The 22514-nt window shown below is 35.0% G+C and overlaps 2 protein-coding genes across 2 annotated transcripts in view; both read right to left on the bottom strand.

Moving 5' to 3' along the window:
- Positions 1 to 686: 686 nt before the first annotated feature.
- Positions 687 to 15460, bottom strand: traf3ip2l (TRAF3 interacting protein 2-like). The gene is made up of 10 exons (XM_056460142.1): positions 15254 to 15460; positions 14454 to 14543; positions 12823 to 13484; positions 8899 to 8941; positions 8708 to 8775; positions 6462 to 6559; positions 6289 to 6357; positions 1531 to 1644; positions 1375 to 1449; positions 687 to 1139 (listed from the first exon to the last, which is right to left on the bottom strand). Exons 2-10 carry the CDS (start codon positions 14483 to 14485, stop codon positions 993 to 995), a joined length of 1308 nt encoding a protein of 435 aa, XP_056316117.1. The 5' UTR covers positions 14486 to 14543; positions 15254 to 15460; the 3' UTR covers positions 687 to 992.
- A 299-nt stretch (positions 15461 to 15759) lies between these two features.
- Positions 15760 to 22514, bottom strand: part of chd1l (chromodomain helicase DNA binding protein 1-like) — a 38077-nt gene continuing 31322 nt past the window's right edge. Inside the window, exons 22-25 of the mRNA XM_056460141.1 lie at positions 21895 to 22003; positions 19661 to 19939; positions 17156 to 17240; positions 15760 to 17042 (exon numbers count right to left, since the gene is read on the bottom strand). Of these exons, the coding sequence (XP_056316116.1) occupies positions 16920 to 17042; positions 17156 to 17240; positions 19661 to 19939; positions 21895 to 22003 (596 nt within the window). The 3' untranslated portion in view covers positions 15760 to 16919. The remainder of the gene's footprint in view (positions 17043 to 17155; positions 17241 to 19660; positions 19940 to 21894; positions 22004 to 22514) is intronic.

Genomic DNA, 22514 nt, shown 5'->3' with positions numbered 1-22514 from the left:
GCTCTCTGCTGCGCACTAAACTGCATCCTACAAACAACAACAACAACAAATCCTCTATGCCTTCACTTTTCCTGTTTTAGCTTGTACTATTCTAAACAATGTATGAAACATGCGTCTGTCTAACTAACACTTTTATGCTTATTGGCCTCTTTATAATAATTTGTATGATAAATTTATTATTAACTAACTTTTCTTTGCCCAATTAAATATGGTAAGGGGATGGCACTTCATAGTGTAAATGCATCTATAATTTGCAGCATTTGCAGTTCTACACGTCAGATGACAGATTCTGACTAATTTATCAATCTTATGTAATGAAACATTAAATGCAGTGAGTTTTGTACAAATATTACCATCTACAGTGCTAATCATATGAGTACACCCCTCACAAATCTCTCTTTTAATTGAATATTTTCTATAGGATGCTATACAATATTATATTTGTGCATGTACATTAGATTAGTCAGTACTGAAGCCAAATATGGAGCTTATCTAACTTAATAACTTATGATAACTGTCCAAAGGTAAGTAAACACAAATTTATATGTTAGGAAAAAAAATATTAATTATTAAATAAAATGTAAAATCAAGAGAAAGAAAAAATATACAAATTTAAGTTGAAGTTTTGTAGTTTGTAATTTATTTAGCAATCATTTGTTTAAAATTAAATATTGACTTAAATATACTATATTTTTATCTATGTGTTATCTACTTCTAAAGGTGTCTGTTGACCAAACTATTATTTTAATGAATGTAAATGTTTATTAAATCTGTTTTGTTCAAATACAACTAAAATACAGTATATTGCCTATTTTCAAATTTATAAAAATATGAGGTGTTCTCATTGATGCTGAGCACTGTATGTCAGTCGCTTTATGCCTTTTAACATGTTAAACCCCGATCTAACAGTTCAGAGAGGCAAACAAATTTAAAATGAAGTATAAGGCTGTTGATAACTGACATATCATGGGTTCCAAAGCAAACACAATGAGCTAAATCGGAATGGAGACAATAGTAGGCAGCTCTCCTATGGGTGGAGGGTTGTACTTCTCAACACGCATGAGCCGACGGAGAATATCGTCACGATCCCTGGGCCAGGTGAAGATCTGCGTGCTTTGAAGCCATGAAGGAACGTGGCACTGTCAGAGAGAGGAAACATAAACTTAGCATCTGAACTAGATTTAAGTGGAATCCAATGAAATAATCCTTTGGCTTTTATTGTAGTACTGTACAAACAACCACAAATGTCTACTGCAATTATCATAACATTTCATTGCAAATTAGTATCTTAGCTTCTTGAGCAAACACTTGTTCAAACAAAAAACATTATTTTCATTAAGTAAACGTTTTTCTGCAAAGAGAAACAGTTTTTACCTTTTTGGCACCGGGAAACAAGATAGGGATGAATCTGTAATTCCTGGCTCCATTCTGAATGAATTCGTTTTGTAACTAAAAGACAAGAGCGCTTGTTTGAGACAATTGGTAAGATAAGTAAAGTAACACCTAGATTTAGTCCCATACAAGCCGTACCTGTTTGTGTATGTAGACGGTGTTGAGCGTTTCATCGTTTTCCATGCAAAATGAAGCATTGGTCACAATCTCATGGTACTTTGGGCTAATGACTATGATAATCAGATAGTCTTTCTGTGCAGAGGAAACGCATATAAATTAGACAACTGAATGGAGAAGTTACCTCAAGTAATGAAAAGTTCACATTACAACTACTGAAAATAGAAAAGCAGGGTTTATCTTTCCCACTTCAACAAGCTAAAAAACAGTTTTGCATAAGTGTTTTGCCAGAAATGTGTCCTACTCCACTTGGTGTCTTAATTAAAGTTACATTTTAGGGTTATAAGTTTTTTATTGCTTGGCCTAATTTCTTCCCACTCAAAAAGCATCAAATTAATGTTTAGTTGGATTTTTCACCTCGTCATACATTTCTAAGCTTCACTCACCTCCTGTGGAAGAATTCAGCAGTTTTTATGCAAAACAAAAACACCGTCCTTCATATTGTCACCCACATTTCCAAGGTTCACACTAGGCTGATGATTAATAATAAGGCATGTTTGGCATGCTGTTCCAGGAGAGAGCCCTGAGCTCAGAAGATCCTCCAGCCCGGGGCTTCATCTCGTTTCGTAGGGCGAGAGGGGAGTCTGAGCTCAGGTAGGTTTCAAGAATTCCCCTGAATTCATTCTTTTGGCCTGTTCTTTGTTTATTGGAGTACTAAGTTTAGTACTAAATGCTTATATACGGTGCCATATTGGTTTAATCAATACACTTATACCTTATATATATGTCTTTGGACTATGGGAGGAAACTGGAGTACCCAGGGAAAACCCACACGAGCACGGGGAGAACATGTTAAGTCCACACAGAAATGCCAACTGGCTCAGCCGGAACTTGAACCGGTGACGTTCCTGCTGTGAGACCACAATGCTAACCACTGAGCCACCGTGCCGCACTGTCCTGAAATAATCTTGGGCAGGGCTGCCCAAACTCAGTCCTGGAGGGCTGCTGTCGTGCAAAGTTTAGTTTCAACCGCAATTAGACACACCTGAACCAGCTAATCAAGCTCTTTCTATGTATTCTTGAAACTTCCAGGCAGATGTATTGAAGGAAGTTGGAGATAAACTATGCATGGAATTGGCCTTCTAGGAATGAGTTTGCGCACCCCTGATCTAGGAAAGGGGGGGTGGATGTGGGGATTCTTCAAGATGAAAATAACTATGGTAAGAAAATCTGGTATTTTATAGTGAGTTTGGATTAATTTGATTAGTAAATCATGTGATAGCTGATACGGGACCAGCCGTGAATACATGTTAACAGTAGGACAGACTAAAACTAAATTACATTTTACTCAAACACCTAACCATAAATTGTACATCTAGAGATCTCTCAACTGGTCTTATTACTGCCAAATACAAAAGCAAACTGAAACTGGTTCAGTTTCTCAGCACAAATGTAATCGTCTAAAAGCATTCACTTATTTGAAAGAGAATACACGATTGTGTGGCCAACTATATGTCAGGGATCAATGCTTGACATTTACTAAATTTATAAGGTTAAACGGTGACATTTTTAGACACAAAATGTCAATAAACTAAAAGGAAATATGAGATTTGTGAGAACTCAAGTCATCTTCAGTAAATGAGACCTCAACAGGTTGTATGTGTTGACAATAAAAAGCAAATACTGCTTTTTTTAAATGCAAACTGTTAAGCAAGTTCTCCCAGCTGCACCCAGTCTGTTTAGAAGGTTATAAAACACTGTAACGCATTTCCTCCAAGCAAGGTAAACCGAATAAACTGCCATTGAGTTTATAACCTTCACCAATGACACAGCAATATACAGTTGAAGTCGGAATTATTAGCTCCCCTGAATTATTAGCCCCCCTGTTTATTTGTTTTTCCCAATTTTTGTTTAACGGAGAGAAGATTTTCTCATCAAAACATAATAGTTTTAACTCATTTCTAATAACTGATTTATTTTATCTTTGCCATGATGACAGTAAATTATATTTGACTAGATACTTTAAGATTTCTATTCAGCTTAAAGTGACATTTAAAGGCTTAACTAGATTAATTAGGCTAACAAGGCAGTTTAGGGTAATTAGGCAAGTTATTGTATAATGACGGTTTGTTCTGTAGACTATCAAATAAATAGCTTAAGGGGGCTAATCATTTTGACCTTAAAATGCTTTTAAAAAAATTAAAATCTTTCATTCTAGCCGAAATAAAACAAATAGGACTTTCTCCGGAAGAAAAAATATTATCAGACATACTGTGAATTTTTTTTTTATCTGTTAAACATCATTTGGGAAATAATAAAAAAATATATATTTAAGGGGCGGGGAGGGGGTAATTCTGACTTTAACTGTATATGGCATCATGTGACATAATGAAGGTTATGTCATTTCTGAACTTACATGTAATATGAAGTTTTTTCTATTTATATTATACATTGACACGATTTGTGAGAATCATTCAATTCTGCTAATTTTATGTATTTTTTCCTCTATTTTTCTAATGTTTTCTGTACAAGTGTTAACACAGACTTATATTACAGAATTATTCTTTCAATCTGGTCTATTAACGTGATAAAACTTTTCCAATAAACCTACTCCTACATTATACAAATTGTAAATTAAACAAAGAAGTCTTTCAACTTCAAACTTTCACATTTAATTGCTTTTCTAATTAATTTTGTGAATTTTAATCAATTTTCATTCAAAACCACTATTTTTATTCAGTGTTTATGTGGTTGATTTACAGTTTTCAAACTACTTTAGTTGTTTAATAAAATAAACCTAGCACCATTTATAATGTTTAAAGGGACAGTTTGCCCAAAACTGAAAATTCTGTCATCATTTATTCATTTATTTATTTGTGTTTATTCCTTCTGTTGAGCACATAAGATATTCTGAAAAAAGATTGAAACCTGTAAACACTGACTTTCATATTTTTGGTTTTTTCCTACTATTGAGGTTAGGGCTGGGTGATATGGCAAAAAAATTATCACGATAATTTATATCGATATCGATAATTATCACGCAAAATACCAAATCTTTATATCTATCCGATTAAAGGGATTTTCAGCATGCCAATCCCTTTGTGCAGCTGATTTAATACATTTTGTCAAATGTTTTAGCTGTCTGACAGTATAAATAAAAAATTATAAACAAAAGAACAATCTTAATTCAGCATTTACCGTTCAATTTTTCAACAACCAAAGATATAACCATACAAGTTATTGAAGGTGTTGAAGCGCTTCACCTCAGATGTTATTCATTCTTCTTGTTTATGTTGTAGATAAGTGACCAAGAAAAAATACATTAAAATTAAGGTACACATTATACAAAACAAAATTCGTTGCAAAAACATACATTTTCAAAAAAAAAAATAGTGTATATATTTTTTGTTCGTGACCATATTAAACAACTGCGGGTGGATGATGTTTCACTCTGTGGAAAATTAGGATGTAATTAATGATCCACTGTTGTTGTAGACGTCTGTCATATATTTGCTGAATTTTTAATATGTCATTATTTTAAAGATTATGTCTTGAGAATCTGATTTCTCCTCTGTGATGATGTCCTTTAAATATATAAAGGCTGGTTATTTTACCGTCGATGAGGGACAATGGTGGTATTACAAATTTCAAAGAAAATATCTTTATATTAAAAAGGATACATAAGCTTGACAACAAAAGATCCTATTAATGTCCTAATAAAGACCCATAAATAATGCAGCCTGTAGTTTATAGCAAGTGTTTATTGACATTGTGTTGTCTGTCATATCTTTCGTTTTGTCTTTTCAAGGGGGTTTTTCTCGTAAGGCACGGCTTTCAAAAAAGATGACATGAAAATCTGCTGGGTAGTTGTGCTGGTTTACCAACACTTGTTTGTGTCTGTAGTTTCTTGGCATCTTCATAAGGGTGGCATTGTTTTAAATGATAAAACAGGTTTGCCTGCTTTTGATGGCACGCATAGTCTGTGTAGTTTGCAGTGCACTTTGCTCTGTTTTGTGTCGGATTGCAAAAAACTAAGTAGCTCCAGACTACTGAAGTTTAGTGATGTTTCTTGTCAACAATGTCTGTGACTGAGACCTTTTAACCTTATTTTTTTCTTACTCCTCCAAGTGCAACTAACACTGTATGGCTGTACACTTGTACTGCATGCGGCATCCGAAAATGCAGGCTGCTTAATGCCTGTGCAACGTTACACATAGTGCGTAAATATTAGAACACTTATCAAACTGTCATTTTCGTTTTATCAAAAAAAAAATTATATATATATATATATATATATATATATATATATATATATATATATCGTGATAATTATCATTATCGAATTATCGCCCAGCCCTAATAGAAATCAATTATTACAGGTTTCTAACATTCTTCAAAACATCTTCTTTTGTGCTCGACAGAAAAAGGAAACTCATAGAGGTATAGAACCACTTAAGGTTGAGTAAATTAAATTTTTTGTGTGAACTATCCTTTTAAAAGCAATAAAAAAGTGCAATTTCTGTGCACTGCATTCAACTGAACTGTACCAGTGTTAAACACCACAGTAACTGCTTGGCTGACAATACGTTCTGAAAGTTGTGAGCTGTAAAAAAGACTACTAATGAGTACTTTCGAACAGCGTGTCCAATTGTACATTACTCTCAGCCTAGTTCTTTCAGCCTGATTATTTTTACAATATAACGTCTAGGCTGGCTATAAGCTGGAACGTATAACTAGACCTTCTGTGATGCAAATCAAAGTATGAAAAAGTTGACTTACTTCGCTGATGTATCTCTCCATGAAGTCAATCTTGCTTATGCTCTTGAACTGCTGCTCAAACATGTCAATCTGTGCAAAAAGAATAAAGTGGCTGAACATGATTTCTGACAGAGCCCATATCAGGAGACAAGCATGGCTGCAAGGCAATGTTTGGCACAGGTTGCTTGTCTTACGTGAGTGTAGAAGCCATTGTGTCTCAGCAGGGCGACAAAGTTGATGATCTCTTTGACATGTTTTTCGCTGTCTGCTTCGTAAGTAACAAACACCTTCCCTGCAATCATGAAAAGTGAGAAAGAAAACAGTTCCAGAAATATAACGCAAGATTATATTACATAGACAGACAGACAGACAGAGAGACAGACAGACAGACAGACAGACAGATAGATAGATAGATTTTTTGTCAAATATTACAATAAGGTTTCATTAGTTAATGTATTTACTAACATGAACTAAGAATGAACAATACTTACTAATCATAATGTCATATATATAAATAAATATATATACCTACTGTAATAAATGCTTTGTTTATTGCTTGTTTATGTTTACAAATACATGAACTAATTGTAAAGTGTTTACCATTAATTTAAAATAATTTGAAGATACTGCACTTCTGTTCCAACTTATTTAACATAATTAAACTCAAGATGGCAACATCTGCTCATTTTTATTGTTGTTGATTGAAAGAAACATGTATAGTGAATTTAATTTGATTTTCCCCCTACTTTTTTCTGGTCAGTTCCATTCAGGTTCATTTAACCCATTTAAACCCACTGGCAACTATAGCTACCGAAGTTCATACTGTAGTTGCAATTTTCCTTTTATAAGTCATTTACTACATGTTGTTCAAGTTTAATTTCTCAATGACATGCGAGCAAACAAATAAAAGACCTCAAGAAAGGAAAAAAGTAATTGATTTACTTCCTGTCACATGAGGCCTTCAACATCCTACTCCTAATTCCAGGATGCAAAATGGAGGCAAACCCTCCCAAACAAATGCAAATTTCATGTTACTAAAAATAATTTTTTGTTCACAAATGTATATCAACATAATCATGAAGGTCTCAACTAAATAAAACAAATCTTTCAAGAGATCTACTGTTTTTTTGTATACTTTGTCAAAAGTTTAAGCGGCAACTCTAGTTGCCAGTGGGCAAATACCTTGTAAGTACATAAATCATGGGGAATTAGGCAATAATGGGTTAAAAAGTTAATAAATTAAGGTTTTTGGTCTTGTTTAAAGATTTTTGCTTTCATAACATGCCATCTAAACATAACATAACCAATTAGCTGATATCTTTACTTTAAAATAGTCTTTTTTGATACACAATTTAATACACAGCTAAATCCTCAGAGTAAAATTTACTTCTCCCACTGGTTTCATATTCATGAAATTAAATGATAGATAATTTTCAGGGGGGTCATATCAAATGGTTTTCTAATTTTAAACATAATAAATGCATTTATTGATATGAATTGATCTGTTAAAAGCAGTTATTTTGAGTTAGAATGACAAATGTTCTCCTCCTATGCAAATTTTACATTGAAGGGTTCTTGCAACATATTTGCCCACCGGCAACTACAGTTGCTGCATATTCTAATACGATTATCTTGAAAAAAAAATAAAAAACATGGATAAAATAAATTAAAAAATGTTCATATAGGCCACTATTAACAAAGCTACATGCATGAAATCATTTTTAAAAATTTGGGCACAAAGGGGTTAAATGGACATGTCATGGAGTAAGGGGGACATACAATGCTCATAATGAGTCTTCGCTGAGGCCAGCTTCCAGCCTCCGCCACTGAGACTACAGCTCTGCAAAAGACGTTTGGCCAGCGGAGAAATTAAAATGGTCGTGCCCAACTGAGTCTGGTTTCTCTCAAGGTTCTTTTTCTTCACTTCCGCCTTTAGTGAAGTTTTTTTTTTGTTTCCCTCTCCGCTGTTGCCTCTAGCTTGCATGGTTCAGGATCTATTTGAGCTGCGCATCGTTGGATTTGCTCTTCAGTATTTGGACTCTCAGTAGTGATTATTAAACCACACTGAACTGAGCTCAACTGAACTGAACTTAAACACTACAAACTGAACTACACTGTTCCTATTTACTATGACCTTTTATGTGAAGCTGCTTTGACACAATCTACATTGTATAAGCGCTATACAAATAAAGGTGAATTGAATTAAGTTGAATAAAAATGTTTCTATTTAGATGACTACTGACAGTCTTTTTTACATTAGTTTTGAATAAATTTATAAAGTGTGACAGAGATATTGTACATAATAATCAGGTTTGACTTCGAAGAAGAATATATATTGACAGGAGACACCGGCTTTTTTCTTCCTTATTATTTTAGTCTAAGCTTACTGGCACACATCCTACTGAAATTCCACATGCTCAACAATAGTATGTTTACTTACTCTGCTCCAGGGAAAGAGGAGCTGTGTTTGGGGTTAGTTTAGCTCCATGGTGAGGAGAGCTGTAGCCACTGTGGGACATAAGAGTGATGCTTAAAAATACCTCAGAAAAACAAGTTTAATGCATCACAGAAAATCAACAGAATGTGAAATCAAGAACAAACCATTCAACACATCAATAACCATTATGTTACCTATGAGTGAACTCTGACGCTGACTGTCTGCTGTTTTCAGGGCCTGTCAGACATGAAATAATTAAGTGAGATAATTATCTGCATACAGTTTGAAAAGTTTTGTCATAATCTGAAAGCTCCCAAATAAAATCATCCTAAATGATTAAAGTAAAAAATACATACAGTACAGTTGAATTCAATATTATTAGCCCTACTTTGTATTTGTTTTCTTTAACAAATATTTCCCAAATGATGTTTAACAGAGCAAGGGATTTTTCACAGTATGTCTGATAATATTTTTTCTTCTGGAAAAATACTTATTTGTTTGATTTCACCTAGAATATAAGCATTTTTACATTTTTTAAAAAACTATTTTAAGGTTATTATTATTAGCCCCTTGAGCATTTTTTTCCCGATTGTCTGCAAATCGAAACACCAAGAACAAATCATCCTTATACAATAACTTGCCTAATTACACTAACCTGCCTAGTTAGCCTAATTAATCTAGTTAAGCTTTTAAATGTCACTTTAAGCTAAATACTAGTATCTTCAAAAATATCTAGTAAAGTACCTATCAGTTATTGGAAATGAGTTATTAAAACTATTATGTTAAGAAATGTGTTGAAAAAAACCTTTGTGTTAAACAGTCATTCGTTTTACGACTCATTTTTACATAATTTGAGGAATTATAGCTGCCATAATACAAATGTAAACTTGTGAATCTCTTACAAAACATTTTTGTGGGCAACACAGCTCAACATTAACTGTGTCAAACAATCATGGAGGAATAGGAATACTAGTTATCAATATAATAGCTGAAACATAAATGAAAATACCAAATGGACATATTCAGACATACTTATAACTTTTACTAAATGAATTCTATTTTTAAAAATGTTTTTAAATATAATATTATAACAGAAAATTACTTAAGAGTTTAAAACAAATAAATTAATCCTTTAAAAATGAATACAGTTAATTAAAATAACAAAACAGTAAAATAAGAGTAATTTTTAAATGCACATTGAAAGCAGCAAACTGAGAGTCCCTGAGAGTCAAACTATCATTGGAAGGGAAGCTATATAATTTGTTTATTACAACATGAATTTCATGTTGTGTTGTGTTTCTTTATGCAAATGAGTGTCATACAAGTGAGGATTATGTTTGAAATGGTTTTTTAGTTTTTATGCGGAGTATGTTTAGCACAAAAAGATAAAAGACTTTTTCAAACATGTTTCAGCTATTACAGTACATTTAACTTTTATGTATACTTGCGCATGGTTAATGAATAATATGTCAGGTTCTGCCCTGAAGTACTGCACACACAAAAAATGAAGCAACTGTCAATTCATTCAGGTTTATCTAAATCTTAATCTTCAGCCACCAATGTGAATCTTATTTTTAAAATGAAAACCAGTCACTCAGTCTGACAATATAATTGCACAAATTGAACCGTGTTGGATAATACCCTAAGGCTTGATTTAAAACCTCAATGCGTACAGTACGAGGTCATTTTAAAGACACCGGGGCTTATGTAAAAGTGTTTGTAGCTTGTAAAAAAAAGAACAAAAAAATGACCATTTCAAATATGGTTCAGCTATTGCAATATATTTAACTTTTATCTAAAGCGGACTGTGCATGGTCGGTGAATAAAAAGTAGGTTTTTCCACTAAAACGCCGCACAGAAAAATGATGCAACTCTGTGAATTTTTTTCTAAACTATATCTAAATCTTAATCTTAATTCTGCCACTAAGATTAGTTTTACATGTTAAAAATGAAATCAGTTGCTCAACCTGACAGTATAATAGCACAAATTTAATCAGGTTGGAAAATTGCCTTAGGGTTTATTAAAAACTTCAACACATGCTGTATGAGGACATTTTAAAAGAACAGTTCACCCCAAAAATGAAGATTTACTCATCATTTACTGCCTCAAGTGGTTCTAAACCTTTATGATCTATTTTTTTTTCAGTTAAACACAAAATAATATATTTTGAAGAACGTTGGTAGCCTGCAAAAAATATTAATATTAATAATAATTATAATTAGTTTATAATAATATCATATTATTAATTATTATTATATATTTTTGATAGTGAAGTCAATCAATAGCAACATTTATTACAAAAATATTCCACAGTGTAAAAAACTGGAGGGGAGTATATGATGACAGAATTTTAAAGGGCCTTTTTTGCGAAAATCTGTTTAATAAGTGGTGTAACCAGTGCTTAATTTGTGCCGGAACACCCCGGATCCGAAACATCTGAAATCTGATCCGGCACCTGATTTTACCGATCCCCCTCCTCAACCGCCCTCCTCCCCTGTCCGCTGTTCACTTGCAACTCCCTAACCCTCTTCACTTTCGTCCGCGACAACCCCCCGCTCTTCACTTTCGTCCTTTGTCCGCGGCACCCCTCAGCCATCCATGTTATCAGAGTGGGAAAGCAAAAGGGGCGTAACGGATCATGGCTGATATAAACACCGATGTTAATGGTATGAAATTAAAATCACTGTTTAATGGAACTTGACCCTGGTGAATGTTGTAGCTATTACATTGTGTAACCAATGGGTGACGACAAACAACCATCAAAATTATGTCACTGAATAGGTTTTCAAGAATGATACACCTATAATAAAACATGAAGTTTAATGTGTGCATTGTTGAGTCATTAATTTAAAATATTATGATATGTTGTAATGTTAGATTCCTATATTTGGCATTATCAGCAACAGTAGCAAAGATCATTTTTCGTATTGAATATTTTCCTTTTTTTCAGATGGTTCTTTCTTGATTTTAATTTTTTATTAAAATTTAATTAAAACAGCTTCTAAGTTCTGTTGGTTAAAACCAATGGGTTTTGCTGTAATATTTTTGCGAAAATGGAAAGCAAATTACATTTGTCTCCTCCTTTTTTCGCTGAACTAAAAAATGGTCCGATCTGTGACACAATAACCGTAGTGTGATCTAAACCGTGAGATTTGTGATCCTTTACACCACTATCAGCAACTAAGCATTATGAATGTGGAGAGTCCCAGTCCTTGTACAGCAGTCTCTCCCACCTGCAGGCTGAGAGCAGATCACCCTTCTGCGTAGCGACGGCAAATGATTTAGCACCGTGAGTGTGAGGTATTTCCCTGGTACAAACTGATCTGCTTCTCCTTTCTTTAAAATTTAAATATTTAATTTGATCATTTTTTTTTCTTGTTCCCAGATATTTTAGTGAGTTTCAGAACTTGTACGAGTTTATTACGTCTGAGAGATTACTGCAAATTCACTACACATTGATACTGAAATACTGTATTCAAAGAGCAATAAATTTAGTTTAATTGACATGCATACTGCACAAAGCGTTGAACGTGATGACGTCAGTAATATGTAAATTGACGAATGACGTTATATTTAGCAACTTTTTGGGCAGAGCTTTTTATGGAAAATAGTTGGCAACACTGGATTTAAAGCGACAAATGGCACAATTTGAATTAAAACCTAAAAGGGGCAGTTTCAAAGAGTGATAAACTATCATTTGTGGGGTATATTTCTTCCTATACACACTCTAGGGACATCAGAGACTTATTTGACATCTTGTACAAGGTACACAATAGGTCCCCTTTCATTTTCGGTTGAAAACAATTAAGAGAATGACCTTTGAATGTTGCCATTGTTCATCATGTTGACTTAAAATTTCACAAGGACCTTCTCCAAGCATTCTTCAAAACATCATCTTTTCATGTTCAAATGAAAAAATAAATAAATAAAACTGTATGATCGAATTTAAATTGGGGTAAATTTGGGGTAGACTATCCCGTTTAGAGAACAGACTTTTAAATATTGCCATTATTCATTGTTTTTATAGTCTTGACCAACAATTGTTCCAAGGAAAATAGAGAAACATCATGAGTCATTCATATCAGATATGGAATTAGAATGAAGAACCACAACTTACGAGAAGGCCAATGAGGCATGCGGTAATGCGGCCTGTAATGAGAGACTTGATCCATCTGACATATATCCGCGGGGTAATGACTGATGCAGGGCGGCCCATGAAGGTGCGGAGGCAGGCAGTAACTGTGAGCCGTGAACGCAGTAGGAATAGAGTGTAATGAACGTGGCTGTTCGAGACTTCCGTCTCCAACACTGTGTCTGTCTGGAGAGCAGGAGTAGCAAGAATTACCAGAATAATTGGAGTAATTTCCAGACACCAAACAAGAGGGGGGGTTTCCACTAGGGTATTCGACCAAACTGCTGCCCACCGAGTGAGGCAGGTCTCCTTTGTGTGGCTCAAAGGTGCTCAGACATGCTTCTGTCTGGCTGGGAAAGGGCGTCTGGGGATTGTACCCAGAGGGTAGACCTAATGGAGGCTGGTAAGGGCTGTAGTTGGTCTGTGTAGGTCTGTAGTTGGTCTTTCGGTCACTGCAGATATTTACGAAGTCAGCCTGAGTGCTGAGAGAGGACTCACTGCCAGACATGCAACACCCGGCGTGAGAATGTTGAGAATCGGTGGAGTCACAGACTGAGTCTTTAGTATTGATTTTATCCATAGTCTCGTCGTTCTCTTCTGGAAAGTTGAGGGATTGTTGAGCGTAGTGGGCAAATGGAGAAATATACCTAGATGTGACAAATTCAGTTATGAAAAAATGACATTTGAAGAGTTTTTACAATCAACTGCGATGCAATCCATTAGTGTCTGTTTTAAAGACTGAGCTTAAAAAAGCAACATACCGATGAGATTGTTGTAGCTTGCAGATTTATTGTTATTTAATTAAAATGGAAATGGGTTACAGTCAAACAACCTTTGTAAGGCTTTAAAAAAAATGAAACCACTGTTTCCCGAATTATTAAAAAATATATATATATCAACATGTCTGAATTAACAATGTGCAAAAATAAAGACAGTGGGAGTTTCAGGCCATTCGCTAGTTTTATGACCTTTGTATTGTAAACGTCTTATGAAAATATTATCTGTACTTTGATCTTGTTTTGTTTTTAGTGTGAAACATTCAAAACTGACAATTCAAATGTGATTATTAATATTTAAAACAATGGCTGTTATAATAACAATGTAATTATAATGAAATAATAAATTCCAGTTAAAATACTTATTGTTGAGTTTTGTTTTTAGAAAATAGTTCATACAGTCCCTGATTTATCAGGGGTCGCCACAGCGGAATAAACCACCAATTACTCTGGCATTTGTTTTTATACAGCAGATGCCCTTATGGGAAATACTTTTACACTACAGCCAAAACGAATTTGCACACATGCAAACTCAAAACCAGTAACCTTCTTGCTGTGAGGTGAAAGTGCTGACCACTGAGCCACCGTGTTCCTGGTTAACTGATATTTATGTTAAAATAAGACAATATATATTTATATTTTCCACCTTTTTTTTAACTCTTCTAAATTTAAGACACTTGTAATGTGTTGCCAAAACATTTTCCTTCCCCCCCCAAATATTTCCTAAGGCTGTATGAATATTCACAGGTAATACATAATTAACTAACTAACTAACTATAAATGCATGTTTGATCAAACGTTTATAAATCCTTTATTCTTGGTGTGGAATGTATACGTTACCTATTTCCTAAGCTATGCAAGGAAAGCATCATCCTTGTGTTTAATATAGAAGAGCTGGAGCCATTTCATATCCCCAGCCAGCACACAAATCTGCAACAAGTGATTAATAAAACATAAATACAACTATCCTTGACTGATCATGATCCATACTGTTAGATTGAAGAAAAGTGGCAACCTTTAGATCTGAAACACAGAAACCCACAATTATGCTAAGGGGATTTTCTTTTCTTTTTTTTGTATCAAACGTTTTCTCTCAACTTACAGTATGATATATCAGTCCACACTTTTACAGCAGTGGAAAACACCTCAGAATGTAATGGAAACCAAAATGAGACATGCCAAGCAAAAAGTGTCTCAGAGATCGTACTAATACAACCATATTCATAATCTCTTCATGTAACTCGAGAAAACAGTTATGTCACGTTACCTGACTTGTTGTATAGTAGATTGACGGTTTAATGACAAAAGCATAAAGAAAAGTTTAACTTTAACAAATAAAGTACTGGTGTTTAAGTCGCCTCGTGCTAGTTCATGCAGTAAAAATGTGAGCGCCGCGGGGCTCATGGCATAACTTACTTCACTCAGGTAAACACTGCGACAGAAGCAAATGTTAACACCTTCCAAAAGTATTTATTTTTTATTTAGAAAATATCATTAGCTTAAATACAACAAATGTATAAACCCAGCACTTATTTATGACTTATAAACATAAACCTAATGTAAGTTACTGTATTCGAAACATAAAACTGAGGTCTATACTGTACATTCGCTGACATTACCCACATAAAACACATGCTTACCTGTAGTCAGATTTAGTGAGGATTTAACTCCGGTCAAGGTCTAACACTAGTAAACAAAACCGCTCGGGACATTATGTCGTGTTTAGAAGCCGTTGTACTCTAAAGTAGAATCTGTTTGAAAGTTTCTCAACACCTGCAGTCACACGACAAACCCAGTTCCCCGAAAGGACATTCTCCACCTACAGCACTTGTTTGCGTGGTTGAACCTTATGATCGAATCTTTCTTTCGATTCCTTTGAATGATTCTAACGAACTGATTCACAAAGTGACTACATGGCACAACTGAGTGCAACTGTGGTGAGGTAAAAACACTGGTATAATGCTCAATGAATCAAATAATAATGTGTTAGTTAACAGAATAATATAATAAAAATGTATTGCTGTAGATGAATAAAATCAAGGACTTTGACCAAAGAGAGGAAAAAAAAAAAGACTAAAGTTTATCTAAAATGACAAATCAATCTTTGTTTACAACAAAAATAGTCAATAAACAAAATACATTAGAATTTATTTGGTTTCATTTTTATTATAATAAAAAAAAAACCTGCAATAAAACTTCCAGAAAGAGACATGCATTATCATAGACATCTGTGGTTTGGTTTGCAGAGCTATGCTTTTTCTAAGTAAAACCAACATCCGAGATCTGACACTGAATTAACAGCTTTTACTCAATATGTTTGATTACCCTGCTGACAAAAAAGGGCGAAAAAACCAGCCTATATTGGTTGGCTGGTCTTAACTGGTTTGAGCTGGAAGTAGCTGGTTTTAGCTGGTCTCCCAGCCTGGCCAAGCTAGTTTTAGCTGATCTCCCAGCCTGGTCAAGCTTGTTTTATCTGATCTCTCAGCCTAGTCAAGCTGGTTTTATCTGATCTCTCAGCCTGGCCAAGTTGGTTTTAGCTAGTCTCCCAGTCTAAGACCAGCCAGCCTGTCCAGCTAAGACCAGTCATAACCAGCCAGCCTGACCAGCTAAAACCACCTAAGACCTGCCAGTCTGACCAGCTAAGACCAGCCTGACAAGCTAAAAGTAGTTTGACCAACTAAGACCAGCTAAAAAGTGGCCAAAACCCCTCTAAAATCAGCCTAACAAACCAGCTTGGGTGAACAGGTAAAACCAGCCTGACCAGTATAGGCTGGTTTAGGCTGTTTTTTTTTTTCAGTAGGGTTGTCTTTTTAAAACTATGCATGGTAGATTTGTTGTATTTCTGTTTTTTTCCCGGTCCCAATTTAACACATTCGATCAATTATATATTTAGTGTTTTTATAGTGCATTAGACAATTTACACTTTTATTTTAACAATAAAAATACAGTGAACTGACTATTAAAATAATGCAGTCAACCAATAACCAAGACCTGGTTATTATGTGAAATCATGTACGCATTTTACAGTCACTCACTACACAAACAGAAAAGTGTATGACGAGAGTATATGCATCAGAGTTTACTGCAAAGTCTCTACAGTGTTGTTGTTTCTCATTAAAAAGAGAGCATTGCTTCATTGTTTGATTACTACTACGACAAACCTCTTGATGCTATTTCACCATAACTGGATGTACAAGAACAGATCAGTTCATTTCAAACCCCAAACAGACACTAGATGCGATTGTGAATTAACCCAAGGCGATCTGATGTGATCAGTCTCTTTGAAGAAATGCAGCAGGAGCTTTGTCAAGTCAACCTAATTACATATTTAGACACACTGACTTTCCGTTGGCTGGCAAAGCAAGACTCCAGCCAGTTTTTCTTTACAAGGAGGGCCTGAGGGTACTGATGCAATAGATCTTGGAGCTCCTGAAAAGAAAGAAAATGGTGGAAAAAAAGGGAATACAAAGCATGGCATATTTCTGTTGCCAAATCTAATGCTAACAGTTTAGTATCGTTAAATATTAGCATTATGAATGTACCTGTTCATGGACTGGACTTTCTATCTCTCCGACAATATGAGTGACATGTGAGCTCATGAGATCCTCTTCATCACCATCATATGTGCAGAAATGTTAAGGATATGTTTGTGTCAGTAAGCTTGTTCAGCTTTATTGGAGGTTCATCATTCTGCCCAACAAAGGTACACTCAAAAAATGACTTGATGCTTGTTCAAATATTTTAAAATACTTATTTAATAATAATTTAAAATTAGTTTAAAACAACAATTCATAAGGTTTTTTTGGGACAACTTAATTGTTTTATGTTCAATCCTCTTAAATTTGTAAAAACTATTAAGTTAATTTAATCGATTTGTGTTGGGACAACATGTAAGGATTGTGTGAACCCAGCATTTTTTACAGTGTAAAAACTTAAAAAATGACTAAAACATTTTTAGTTGTCCAGCCAAATGAATTACAGGTTGGGACCACTGGTAATCAGCATTTTTGTAGTGTAGATTATCTACAAAAACAATCTTAAGCTCAACTGGATTTTTGATCCCTGCTTTTTAAGTCACTGTACTCTGCCTATGTGTTTTCTGCAAATGTATGAAGTCACACAAAGACAGTAGCTGTGTCCAAAATCATATACTTCTACACTATGTAGTATACTAAAAAATGGTGTGCGAGCCGAGTAGTTTGTCCGAATTCATAGAATTTGAAAAACAGAATGTGAGAAGTACCCAGATGACCTACTACTTCTGGCAAGATTCTGAAGTGTGCATCCGATGGAAGCTAAGCTATCCCATTATGCATCGCGAGAGAATTTATGAGTGGGAGTGAATTGACGCACCTGAGTTAGGTCATGTGATGACAAAATGGAGGATGTAGTATGTCTGAATTCCATTCATACTGTATTGAATGTACTTATCTAATGGCTGAGCAGTACATTTAAATTCAAATGCAGTACCTACTAAGTAGTAGGCGATTTCGGATGCAGCCAGTGTCTTCCACATTAAAGTTTGCAGTGAATCAAAATTTACAATGTTTATTTTGCTAGCTCATATTGTTTTCTTTAAGGTGAATAATTAATAATTGCAAGTTAATGCACTGAAAACAAAGTTAAGCTTTGTTAAGGTTATCCTCAAAGAAAGTCTGAAAATTTGCTTCTGTAATTGGAGAAGCAGTCCTTCTGTTAACGTCAACCTGGGGACTTCCATAGTAACTGTATATTAATATACTTAACCACACCCCACTTACCGCTAGTTAACTATGAGGGAATGATGTGCAAAAGACTGCCCAGTCCCTACCCAATATTATAGTTGGAAGTACATCAACATACTGAAATAAAAGTCTCAGCAACTGCTGGTTCACACAGACTTTTAAGAATATTTGACAGCTGATCACCATTTACAAAATCATAGTAAAACCTAAATAAAATCTACGATCAAGGCGATTATATTTGATTAGAATTCAGACTCTTTTCAGGATATTGTTCATCTGGTTCTGCTAAGTAAAAGGAACCTTCTCTTTCGTTCCCCCAAAAGCCATTTGATTTACTACTGCACTTGTCAATCTTTTGACCCATATTTGGTTTGTGCGCACGTAATTAAATTCCAGTTATAACACATTGTATGTTAGAATGCTAGTGGATTCTCCGATCATGTTCATTGCCATAGATTGAACTGTTTTTTGTTTATGTGAACATGCTACAGTCACAGAATTCTTGTCCACATTCATGGAGTTAGTCAGCAGATCCAAACATTGAGTGATAATGTGCATTTTGTAAAAAAAAAAAAAAAAAACGTAGATAATCTACACTTACTTATTACTGCCAATTCACAGTCATTTCATATCGATACTTTTAACTAAGCTAGGGGTGTCCAAACTCGTTCCTGGAGAACCAGTGTCTTGCAAATTTTAGCTCCAACTTGCCTAAGCACAGCTCCAAAGCCTAGTTAGAGCTTGATTAGCTAACCCAGGTGTGTCTGATTGGGGTTGGAACTAAACTTTGCAGGACACCGGCCCTCCAGGATCGAGTTTGGGCACCCCTGAACTAAGCAAAAGCAGATTACTATACTTACTCAAAGGGTCGTTTATATCGAAGTTGACATTTAGCTGCATGATGTTTGTGTTTCGTAACATCTAATTTTTACAAGGTGGGTTGTTAGCCCAACGCTCAACTCCCAACCAAGAGGACCAGGACATACAAACATACACTATGGACAGTTTAGATTACCCAATTCACCACACACAGAAATGACAACTGGACCAGCCAGGACTCGAACCAGTGACCATCTTGCTGTGAGGCAACAGTGTTACCCACTGCATCACCCAGATTACTATAACTCTTTCAAAATCAATCAAAATGAAGCCAAGTGAAGTTTCTCCCATGCTTTAGGAAGTTACTGTTACTCAACTGACTCAAGATACTTCACATGATGTCCCAAAAATACCATTAAAAAAAACAAACACATTTTCAAAGAAAAGCTACTGCCTGTCCATGGCAGCATTGTTTCGATGTGCAGGAATGTTAAAGGATATGTGATAAGATAGCGGGTTAGTTGCTTCTTCTCGGTAGCAGCCATGTTATAAAAGTAGACATGAACGCCTCTCATGAAGTCAGCCAACCCTGGAGCACCCGGACCTTCATGTGATGTAGTGGAGAGTTCTGCTGACTTTGAAAGACCTTCTCGGTTAGCCGGAGGACTGGAGGAGTGCGGGGACTCAGATGGTGAGGATGCTGCAGGCTTTGAGCTTGATGGAGTGGTGGTGCTAGCAGTGGAAGACACTGTAGTTTGTGAAGATCCTCGTCTGTAGTAGTAACTGAATAACGAGTCAAGGATAAAAGAATATATCTATTTCTGTTTCTGTTTCTAAATGCCTCATTTTATGTTCTGTACAACTGGAGAATAGTTTCAGATGAAATCAAGCCAAAGTGAATTTGGCTGTAAACTGATTTCCAAAAGCAAACTTTCCAAAAGTTGCTCTGGCTGGTAAAAATCTTGGAAGCAACTATGATCTGTTTTTATGACGTAAGTTAACAAAATTAAGTTGTAATTTCATTTGAAACATACACTGACACTGTTTTCAGATTTAATACTGCAAATCTAATTTCTTTAAAGGACACATTTTATAAAATGATGAATAAATAAACGTGACAAAAAAAAAAACTTTGCCACAAAAGAACACAACAAAAAAATTATGGCATAGGGTTATACTTTAATAAGCATCAAATAACTGGAATATTTAACCTGTGCTTCCATTTTCTTTCAGTGGGATCCGTTTTGATATGTACCTGTATGGGCTTCAATATATCCTCTATACTTGTTAGAGTGGTTGTTTAACAAGGTTTAAATAGGTCAAACATATTGAAGTATAAATATGTAGTTATTCCTCATTTGATTTCATTCTCAGTTTGACTTAATGGAGTGGTGAGCCAAAGTATAGTGTTTTCCTATACCTTTTTTTACACCGTTTTATTCTTGTTTTGATGCTATGTTTGTAATATCTGAAAATGAAGAGTTTAGATGCAAAAACCTCTAAATTCCATCTGAAATTTTCTTCTAAAATGAGCATTTTATCAAGCTCCTGAGTGTAGGTTAAATAATAATCACTTTTAATCGCAAAGAATAAGTCCCCTTCATGGTCTTTAAAGTGAAATAACTCAACATAAAAAAGGTGGCTGAGAAAAATGCTAATTTTTGATGGCACTTAGAGGTTTTGTATCTGAACTCTTCAAATTAATAAACATACAGTTTTATGCAAAAGTTTGGGCACCCCTCTGTGGCTGCATAGTAATGTGTTCTTTCTTTATAAGAGAAGATTGCAGTGATATGCCATGTTTTTCAGATAGAAATCTGTAGTGTAGAAGTGTTGAGATGTTTGAAATTTAATTGAAACTGAAAAAATAGGCTGTGCAGAAGTCTGGGCACCCTCTCTTTTTGTGGATTTCAAAACCTGTAGTAACTTAATGCTGATTGATTACAACACAGAATTGATATGAGTGACTCATGATCCAAAGCACAGTTGCAGATCTATCAAGGAATTCATGCTCAGACAATGCTCTAGAATGGCCATCCCAGTCCCCTAACCTGAACATCATCGAAAATCTTTGGATGGATTTGAAAATGGCCATTCACACTCGCAAACTTGACTGAACTGGAGAAATTTTGCAAGGAAGAATGGTCCGAAATGCCTTCAGCAAAAAATTTGGAGACTTATCCTTGGCTAAAAGAAGTGTCTACAGGCTGTTTTTTCAGCAAAAGGTGACTACAAAAAACTGATGTCATTATTCTGTTGGGATGCCCAAATGTTTGCACCTGTCGGTTTTTGTTATGATTTAAATTACATTGCATCTGTTGATTAAATAAGTGTTATGTCAGAACTGAAATGTTGCCTTTTCCCTAGGGTATAAAATATATCCTAATTAAATTGCTGATTTGAAAGGCCAGCAGATTATGGCTTGCAATTCTGAAAATGATCAGGGGTGCCCAAAGTTTTGCTTAAAATTGTATATAAAACTGCTGTCACAATCTGCATTATATAAAGTGCTATCGATATAAACGTGACTTGCTATTCTCTGTTCTTTTTGGAAGTGTATCTTTTTTTTTTTGTTACTGAGGGGAAGTATCCATCTCATATTTACAGTATTGCACAGCTCTATGTTCAATACTAACCAAAATGTCTACATTAGTGCATTCCTAATGAACAAACAATTTTCTATTGACACATCTAGCCAGAATAGGACAAACATTTGCAATACTTCTGCAGTAGGATACATAGATGTGTAGATTCCTCTGGTGGCCAGGTGCTTGCGAATGAGTCTCTCTGTACCGTACCAGTTGAAGCCTTTAGTGGAATGACCAATCCTAGGCAGATGGACACTTGCTATGGGATAAAACACAATGAGGTTAACCAAAGCCCACACTCATGCTTTTAAATTGAGTGATGAGGTTTTAAATCGGAATATAATGTGTGAAATAGAAACACAACGATAAACACATCCATATAGCATGTTTACATACTGTAGAAAAAAAAAAGAGGAAACACAGTGAAATGCAAATGTTTGAATGACCTCTAAAAGAATTAACAGACTGTTAAACTGGCAGCCCTTAACATCACATGCATTCCTACTTAAGCCCCGGTCAGATCACATGACATTGTCACGATTTCGCTATGATTTCCTTGACATAGGGTGTCATGGGGATTCGTAAACGAAAATCGGCGTCGTGACACAAAATTCAATCGTTTCTTCTTGTGTAATATGACATTGTTCACGACAACTGATACCATGCCTGCAACACTGCGACACTAGGAGCAATAGGAGCACATAATTTCTCGGTTATATCAGCGGGTGCTGCCGTTAATGCGCTAGTCAGGTAATCAAAAAGTAGTCATA

Source organism: Danio aesculapii, chromosome 6 (assembly GCF_903798145.1).
Source record: "Danio aesculapii chromosome 6, fDanAes4.1, whole genome shotgun sequence".
Lineage (NCBI taxonomy): Eukaryota > Metazoa > Chordata > Actinopteri > Cypriniformes > Danionidae > Danio > Danio aesculapii.
This window is presented reverse-complemented; position numbering and strand designations above follow the sequence as displayed.